General features: G+C 56.7%; 1 protein-coding gene across 8 annotated transcripts in view; it reads right to left on the minus strand.

The window, feature by feature from the left end:
* Positions 1 to 8,497, minus strand: part of LOC147652129 (maestro heat-like repeat-containing protein family member 7) — an 83,395-nt gene extending 74,898 nt beyond the window's left edge. Inside the window, exons 1-15 of one of the 8 annotated variants that reach the window (XM_086897723.1) lie at positions 7,978 to 8,497; positions 7,643 to 7,813; positions 7,285 to 7,349; positions 6,895 to 7,167; positions 6,697 to 6,804; positions 6,472 to 6,620; positions 6,067 to 6,214; positions 5,668 to 5,858; positions 5,448 to 5,585; positions 5,065 to 5,179; positions 4,755 to 4,892; positions 4,346 to 4,522; positions 4,057 to 4,212; positions 3,796 to 3,897; positions 3,297 to 3,399 (exon numbers count right to left, since the gene is read on the minus strand). In XM_086897723.1, the coding sequence (XP_086753849.1) occupies positions 3,297 to 3,399; positions 3,796 to 3,897; positions 4,057 to 4,212; positions 4,346 to 4,522; positions 4,755 to 4,892; positions 5,065 to 5,179; positions 5,448 to 5,585; positions 5,668 to 5,858; positions 6,067 to 6,214; positions 6,472 to 6,620; positions 6,697 to 6,804; positions 6,895 to 7,167; positions 7,285 to 7,349; positions 7,643 to 7,760 (1,981 nt within the window). In that variant the 5' untranslated portion in view covers positions 7,761 to 7,813; positions 7,978 to 8,497. Of the gene's footprint in view, positions 1 to 3,296; positions 3,400 to 3,795; positions 3,898 to 4,056; positions 4,213 to 4,345; positions 4,523 to 4,754; positions 4,893 to 5,064; positions 5,180 to 5,447; positions 5,586 to 5,667; positions 5,859 to 6,066; positions 6,215 to 6,471; positions 6,621 to 6,696; positions 6,808 to 6,894; positions 7,168 to 7,284; positions 7,350 to 7,642; positions 7,877 to 7,977 lie in introns of all 8 variants that reach the window. The other 7 variants (XM_086897726.1, XM_086897722.1, XM_086897724.1 and 4 more) reach the window with 7 other exon arrangements.
* Positions 8,498 to 8,712: the final 215 nt, after the last annotated feature.

Here is an 8,712-nt window from a genome sequence, read left to right on the forward strand (position 1 = left end):
TGTATATTGGGGTCATAAATCAGCTAGTAAAGTTTATCCACCCTAAGGTGTGGGACAGATGTACTAAAACCCTTGCCAAAGAGATCTGGAGGGCGGCAAAAAACTGTCTGTTGGCCACCCCAAATTTTGGGGTCAGAGCGGCCACTCAGGCTTCACAGCCTCCACACAAGAGCAGCTCAGCTGAGCCAAAAGGGGCCCAAGAGGGCGACACGTCTCCTCAATCCCCAAATCCTTATCTGCTCTCAGAGAAACAGCGAAGAGCAGAAGCCTTTTGGAGAAAGTTAACAGAAGAAGCTAGGGGTGCCGTGGGAAAAGCCCGGAGGGAAACATCCTCCCTGGTGCCTAAAAATGGCGCTGAGCAAAAAGACATAAAGCGGGAAAGAAATATCCTTAGTGAAAACAAAGAACAAACGCTGGCATTGAGAGATGGACATGGTCAGGAGGTTGGAAAAGATAAGGAATGTGAAGAAGAAAGATGCGGGGGAAGTGTACGGAGGGAGAAAGATAGGAATGTAAAAGAATGTGAGGGAGAGAGGGGGAGCAGAAGGAGGAACAGAAGGTGGGGTGAAAGGCAGAGTGAAAGGTGGAGTGAAGGGAGGAGTGAAAGGTGGGGTGAAAGGCAGAGTAGAGGGTGGACGGAAGGGCGAGGAGAGCCAAGAGGGAGGGAACAGCCCGCCCACAGGGGTGGTAGGTGGGGCCGGAGCCCAACAGAAAGGTACGGGAAATGGGAAGTGGCTAGCCAGTCGAGCTCTGACTCCGATCGAGACGCTAGCGAGGAATGGTCGGAGGCTGAGTCCTCGGAAGAGAAAACAATAAAGATAAACAAGAATATCCCCCTCCACACTAAAAAAGAACAGAGAGTGGATACCCCTCTCACAGACTGGGTACAGATAAAAGCTCCATATGCCAGCTGGGTCCCTTCAGCTGCGCTAGCGTTCCCAGTCCAGGTGACAGAGGGGAGACAGAGAGTTCTCTCACCAACAAATCCTAAACGGCAAGGCTCCAGCCTGCAACAGCTGATAAGCACAAACGAGACAATGATGACCACATGCCTATCAGTTTATAACTTCGCTGTTTCTAACGATTTTTCTGTGCAAGTTGTGATTGTTCCCAGGGTCCTGTACCACCTGGATAAAGAGTTGAGCCTGCAAGCAGAGAGACCCACCCGGCTTCAGAAAACAGAACTGGTGACAGGTGTGACCATAGCGATGCTGCTTAACCTGGGAGCAACTGGTGCTGCCACAGGTGTCTCTGCCATCGTCACCCAACAACAGAGACTGTCTCAGCTACAAATGACAACTGATGAAGACTTGCAGATAATTGAAAAACCGTGTGTTTTAAATAAGCTTGTATCTTTTGTTTAGAGCCGACTAGAAAGAGTCAACATTCTGTTTGTAGAAAGGCAACAGATGCTCTAAAAATACACTTAGTCACTGCGTGTGCCTTATGCTTACTAATGAAAAACTGCAGTATCTATTTTATAAGTTTTAGCCTTTTAGTTAAGTATAGTGTACCCTATATTTTACTGAAGTTTATAATATCTGCTTTTAAAACTTTTTATAATATAGATAAGTTAGGCAAAGTGTTTAGAGATAGATATATAGAAAATAACGTTAGAACTTTTTAAGACTAATACACATTATATTCTAGCAAATTAGTTATGCATAGAGAGGGGGGAATATGTTGAAGCAGGGTCTAGCGCTCGGAAGATATTGGGATGTAAGGGAAAGATAGTAACCCCCCCCCCCCTCATCTTTAGTGTAGTAATTAGCCCTGCAATTAGCCAGTAGCACCTAGCTGTGATGAAAGCAGATGGGAGTAACACAGGGACCCTAGGTTATAAAATGTCAAATTCTCCAGCAATAAACACCATTTGCCATCCATCACATTGATGTCTGTGTGCAGTGGACCGAGTGGCCTGGGTGTTGGTCACTGTGCTGGCTCCTGAACCAGGCAAAGGGTCTGCCTTGCTTTAAAAGACAACAACACAGTGCAGGAGAGAACGGCAGGAGGGGCCTGTGTGTCACAGCGCTCTGGATTTGTTACCCTTCAATTCCGCAGAGATGCAGGTTTAGTGAAAAAGCAAAACTGTTTATTGATGGGATGCGACACAAAGGGATGAGCTGAGGTGCAAAAAAGGGGATGGGCAAGGTCTGAGGGCGGGGGGATGGAGCTGTGAAAAGGGATGGAAACCAGTGGGAAAAAGAAGGGATGGGCAGTGTCTGAGGGTTGGAGGCATGGAGCTATCAAAAGGGAAGGAGAATGGAGGGAAAAAGAAGGGATGGAAAGTGTTTGAGGGCCACAGGGAGGGAGGTATTCAAAAGGGAGGGAAACTGAAGGGAAAAAGAAGGGATGGGCAGTTTCTGAGGGCTGCAGGGACAGAACTATCTACAGGCAGGGGGAAAGGGCTGAAGCCATGCGAGCTTCCCACAGGCTCAGCTGTGCCAGTTGTCAGCTGTGCCTGGAGCTCCAGCTGGTCTCTTCTGGTTTCAGCATAGTCTCGTCTTCCATGGCATCTTATAGGAAGACTGGTTCTCCTAAAGCAGCAGACGAGCGAACTTCTGCTGTTCTTTCAATAAATGTCTGCTGAAAAACTGTGCTCCTCTGAGAAGGGTTGTCATCTCTTCTCAGGGCTTGAAGTGCTGCAAGAGAGGGGAACAGAGCCACGATCAGAGCCCGGATCTGTGGCAATTCTAGGAGAAAGTCCTGCCAGAGCCATGCCAGCCTGCTCTTGCTGTGGCCACGAGAGTGAAGAGGCCAACAGGATCAGCTGCAAGGTCCTGGTCACCCCACCCAAATCTGTCCCCCATGTCCCTGAAATCTCTCTGTGATATTCCCACACCACCAAGGTGTCCACACAGGGAGAGAAGCCGTCCGAAGCCGGGGCACGGACTGCAGCTCCCTTCCCGGGCACTGCAGATACCCCAGTGCCAGCCCCTCACTGCCAGCTCTCACTCACCCTCGATGAGGGCCTGCAGCTCTTCTTGCTACGCCCTCAGGTGCTCCCCGGCCATCCCTGGGAACACAGAGCCTGTCAGGGCCCTGGCAGCACAGCTCCCTGCCAGCGGCGCTGCCAGCCCTGGGGCCACACGGTCTCCCGCCCCGGCAGGGCTCAGCCCCAGCCCTTGCCGCATCCGGACTCAGCCCAAGGGCACGGCTGCCAGAGGCCGGCAGCAGCCCCGAGGGCAGCCGGGGCTCCAGGGCGCCGGGCCCGGGTGCCGCTGCCGGGACAGCAGCAGCCGGGGCCGGGGCCGAGCTGCGGCGGGGCGGGGAGGGAGCCCGGGCCCGTGGCTCACCGATGAACCTGATGGCTGCCTCTCGCAGGGACTCCTGTGGGCTGTCCACGTACGGCAGGGCCCGGCGCAGGTACTCGGCCGCTCGGCTCTCGTCCTGTGCCAGCTGCAGAGAGCGGCAGGAGGGAAGGGTCGGTGCGGGCTCTGCCCCTCGGCCGGACGCTGCCTGCGGCCAGCCCCGGCCTCCCGTGCCCGCCCAGCCCTGAGGCACCGGGCAGCAGCCACTGGGCTGGGGCTCTGGAGGGGGCAGAGGGCCGGCTGCTGCCCGGGGAGCCGCGCTGCCCCCCAGGCCCGCAGCCCCACTGGGCTGGGGCTCCATCGGCACCCGGCTCGTGGACACAGGAGCCTGGAGAAGAAGCCGTGCAGCCCAGGGAAGGGAGCGGTGTGTGGGGCACAGGCTGGCTCCCATGGGTGCAGCACTGGGCCACAGCTGCCAGCTCCACACACTGAGCACTGGGGGCAGGGAGTCTCTCAAATTTGGGCTTCTCCAGGCCGTTCTTACCAGACAGTCAGCAAACTTCCACAGCTCCTCCTTCATCACCAGCTGCTTGAGATTCCGCCTCTTGAGGAAGTCGGCCACACGGAGCAGCGTTTCCCGAGAGGCCTGGAGAGCAGCAGAGATGCAGAGATGGCACTGCAGCCAAGGGCACAGCACTCTTGTCTGGCTGACAGGGCCCAGAGGAAGCTGCAGCCTGGGAGGTTCCACGACAGGAGGAAGCCGATGCCCCTCCCAGGGATGCACCGGCATCACAGCAAACCTCACCTTTGCCACACGCCAGTTCTCATCATGGCAGTGGATGAAGAGTGGAAGCAGGCTCTGGTTCAAAATCTTCTCCAGAGGCTTCTTTCCCTCATCCACAACCAAGCCCATTGTCATGAAGAAGAGGTCAAGGGAGAGCAACTGCACATGGCTGTGGCCCTGGAGGAAAAGAAATGAAAAAGACCTTAATACCGATTCCTCCAAGCTCGTCTGGACAAAGGCCCAGAAATCTGTAAGACACAAAGTTTCTGGGCAGCAGCCAATGCCCATGGCTGGGGGCACAGAGCCTTACGTGATCAAAGAGCAGCATGAGTGCCTGAGCCAGCTTTGGAGCAGTGGTGCTGCATACCACGATGTCTTTATTCTTGAGCATATTGATGAACACACGGAGGGTCATGACAACCACATTTCCATCTGCATCACCCAGCAGGTCCTGAAGGCGTTGAGACAGGCTGCACATCCTTATGGCCTGTTTGGAACACAAGACTGTGCTGGGAAGCCCTGAACGGCTGCAGCGCCAAGACCGCCCTGGCACTGCAACCCCACCCTGCTGCTGCCGGGCCCAGAGGTCAAAGGCCTGTCCCAAAGCACTGAGGCCGGTGAGGCAGGAGAGCTGGGAGCAGCTGCCTCAGCTCCTGAAGCCCAGCCAGCCCAAGGGCCTGCTTTGCCCAGCACAGCTTCAGCCGCTGCCCCGTTCTCACCATCGAGGGATCCTTGCTGAGCACCACGAGGCCTCTGAGCGCCAGGCGACGCCTCTGCCTGCACTCGCTCTGCAGGTGCTTTGACACCATCTCAAGGATACCGTCACCGTATGTAGTCAAATCTAAGTACTCAAGGACCTGAAAGGCACAGGGCAGTGACAGCGGAGCCGGCTGGCAGGAGCCTGGAACTGCGCAGGGCTGGGCCCAGGCAGCAGCACAGGGCGCGGGCACCGTCCCAGGCAGCTGTGGCTATGCAAGGGGACAGGGCTGGCAGGCAGCTCCGCGAGGTAGTGCTGGCCATGGGGCTCACCTCCACAAGGAATGCCAGGGAGGACAGATCCCAGGGTGGCTTATCCCTGGCGAGTGCCTTGAGCAGGTGGATTGCAATGCGGGTACAGAAGGGGGCCAATCCATGGCACATCTCCCTGTCAGGGGGAAAACAGCACCAAGACTTGAGGTGTGGAGGGGCAAATCTCTGCCATGAATGACTCACAGAGATCTGGCCTTTCCCCAGCATCCTTGGAGGGATCATGGGTGCTTTGGGAGGTGGCTTCTTTTGGGCACCCTCCTCTATCAGCCGTTTCCAGTCTGCTCAGCCATCCCTCAGTGATGAGGCCTTCTGGCCATGACCATGGGGACTATGAGGGGCACAGGGCACACATTTCAGAGGCCGCGGGGGGAAGGGGCTCTTACCTGGCCAGCAGACCCACGGCATTGTGCTGGGTGTCAGCACAGAGGAGCGTGTCCCAGCCACCCTTGCGCTCCATAGCCATCACCTCTTTGGAGCACCCCAGTCGGCAGAGCAGAGCCTTCATGGCCTGCACTGCAAAGCTGTGTGCAGAGCAAAGGCCAGGTCACACTGGGTGCACTGGTGTCAGCCACAAGGGCATGGGAAGGACAGGAGGACTGGCACCTGTTGGGGTTGCTGGGAAGGTGGTGTTCCTCCTGGCATGCTCTCCAGAAGCTGTCAAATTCCTCTGGTGGCATCTGCTGTGTGGTGATGACAACTTGGAACAGCAGAGCCGCAAAAATGCGAGGGGTATAAATGACCATCGCCTCATGGCACTGAGGCATCTGGACCATCACCCAGAGCACCAGAGTTGCCTGCAAAAGAATCACACCAAGACAGCGCTCAGTGCCGAGGTGTCCGTGGGGCAGGGCCCGAGGGGAGATGCAGAGGGAGCAGTGGGCCCGGTGCCCCCTGAGCCTGCCCCTAGCCCAGGTTTCAGCCCGGTGCCTGAGGCAGGGAGAGGATGGAGAGTTCCTGGGGAAGCAAGCTGCAGGTGATCAAAGGTCAGCTCCAGAAACTCACACTCAAGGGAAAAACATCTTTGTTGTCCCCATCAGAGGTGCAGATGTTGCAAAGTGGCCAGTTCTCCATCACACAGAGCAGTATTGGCACCACTCTCTTCACTGCTGGTCCTGATGAGGCTATGGCTTGCCACATCACTGCAGCAGCTCTGTGGGATCAGAGCTCTGTGTCAGGGGTGTCTCAGTCACAGAGCCATGCTCTGTGTAGCTGTGGGGTCCCAGGTGATAGAGCCCCAGTGCCCTGAGGGGCAGGGAGGGAGCACTGGCAGCAGCCTCAGGAAACAGAGGGGCCCGAGGCTCCTGGACCTCTCTGCCTGTTGGGCAGAGCCCATTGGACAGGCTGTGCAGGGCAATGGGCCCTAAAGGCCGCTGAGCCCTGAGCTCTCAAGGCACGTGGGCCCCATACCTGTCACACGATGGGGCACAGCACAGGAGGGTCAGCACCACATCAATAGGGTCTTCTTCAGCCAGCCTCACTATGTCAGTTTGCTGACTGGCATCCACAGGGACATAGGACACCAGACTCTGGTAAATGTTCCTCACAATAGCTGGCACCTGGAGGAGGCATGGGGAAGACTTGGAGCGCTGTCCAAGGCAGCAACTTCCCCAGCTTCCCCCAAGAAGTGCTTACCGTCCCATCACACTCTGCTGGCCTCAAAGGCTGAGGGGGCCCTGTGGATGTGGCTTGAAGGGGCACAGGATCCTGGGAGACCTCCATTTCTGACCCCTGGCTGGCTACCTGCTGGTCAGAAGAAGCAGCTCTCTTGTCATCAATGTCAGAAGAAACACGAGCTTCCTTGAAATAATCCCATATGAGCTCTTGGCTTACAGTGGGAGTGGGTGTCCTGTCAGCATTTGCGATGCCCTGAGTCTCTCTGGTGTCATCATCTGGAATGGCCACGTCCTCAGTCTCTGCCATGTCAGCCTCTGCCCTGTCATTCTTCACTTCAGTCTCAGAAACTTCTGAGGGCTCAGCTGAATCTGGGCTGACATCAGGCTCTGCCTGGAACTCCTCCAGCCCAGAATCAGGCTCAGCTGTGCCCTCTGTTCCTGCTGTGGTGGTGTTCTTTCTATGCCCAATACTCAGGAATTTGCGGAACCTCTGTGCAGAATGAAGAAAGGACAGGGAAGAGGGGCATGTTCCAAGGAGTGCTCCATGTGCAGAGCTGGGCTGAGCAGTGACAGCAGGCCCAGCCCAGGTGGGGATGGCTGCAGGTACCTTCAGCGTTTTGCGGAAGCGGCCCTGAGCAGGCTCCTGCTCTTGTCTCTTGTCCATGGCTGCATCTGGAAAAGAGCAGCCAGAGCTGAGGGACTGCGGGAGAGGCCGGAGAACACAGCCCAGCCTTGCACTCCCTAGGCAGGGACAGCCCTGGGGTGGCTCAGGGAATGGAGCACGGCCACTGGCGGGAGTCAGCCCCAGCCCCTCTTCTCTCCTGTCCTTGGGCATGTCCACATGGGATGGGATGGGATGGGATGGGATGGGATGGGATGGGATGGGATGGGATGGGATGGGATGGGATGGGATGGGATCTTGCTGTCTGCAGCCATCAGCCCTGTGGCCCAGCTCTGCCACTCACCATCCTGCCCTTGCTGGAACTGCTCCAGCTCTTCAGGGTGTTCTGCTGAGGCAGCTCCATGGTCTGTGTTTCTGTTCCGTCGGAACACTTTGAACAGGTTGAGGAATCTGCCTGCCATGATGGAATCCTGCCTCAAAGGCACCTTAAAGCGAGATGCCTTGGGAAATCAAACTGAGAAAACAAACTGTGCAGTTGAGCCTTGAATGCACCTGTGAGAGAGAAGCCTCAGGAAGGCTACAGGACAGCAAGTCCTGCAGTCTGGTCTCGAGGGCTCCAGCCACAATGACTTGAGGCTCCTTGTAAATGACTGTGGTCACCAGGTCCCACAGTCTCACCTTGAGGACAGAGGTCAGAAGGATGGGAGATGCCTCAGAAAAGCTCCAGGTCACCAAGTACCGGAGTCTGGCCTTGAAGGCACCTGCAAAAGAAAAGTCTTGGGAAGGCCACGGGCCAGCAAGGCCCACAGTCTTGCCCCGCAGGCACCTGCAAAAGAAAAGCCTCGGGAAAGCCTCGGGCCACTAAGGCCCGCAGTCTTGCCCCGCGGGGACCTGCAAAAGAAAAGCCTCGGGAAAGCCACGGGCCACCGAGGCCCGCAGTCTTGCCCCACGGGGACCTGCAAAAGAAAACCCTCGGGAAAGCCACGGGCCACCAAGGCCCGCAGTCTTGCCACGAGGTCACCTGTAGAAGAAACGCCTTGGAAAATCTCCGGGTTAGACACAAACGAGTGCGCTGTGTGGGGGCTCCTCACAGCACCGCTCTGGCGCGTCCTGTCCCGTCGCGTGCACTGAGCACTGGGGCATGGCCCTGTCACCGCACTGGGACAGCCCCTATGTCACCATGTGTCACAAAGGGCCCTTGGACATCCTGTCTCTTTCCATTCCACGGTTACCATTCTGCACCGTGTCACAAAGGGCCCTTGCACGCACTGCCACCTGCCCCGGTTCCGCCCCCATCCCCCCCAAAGTGGCCCAGGTTGGAAGGAATCCCTTGCCCAAAGTGTCTAAGACAGGATCTTTAGGAACACCTCAAACCATCAGCAAACGCTGCCCTGCTCTGCAGGCTCAGGGCAG

This window comes from Cyanistes caeruleus, chromosome 7 (genome assembly GCF_971803275.1).
Source record: "Cyanistes caeruleus chromosome 7, bCyaCae1.hap1.1, whole genome shotgun sequence".
NCBI classification, from domain to species: Eukaryota; Metazoa; Chordata; class Aves; order Passeriformes; family Paridae; genus Cyanistes; species Cyanistes caeruleus.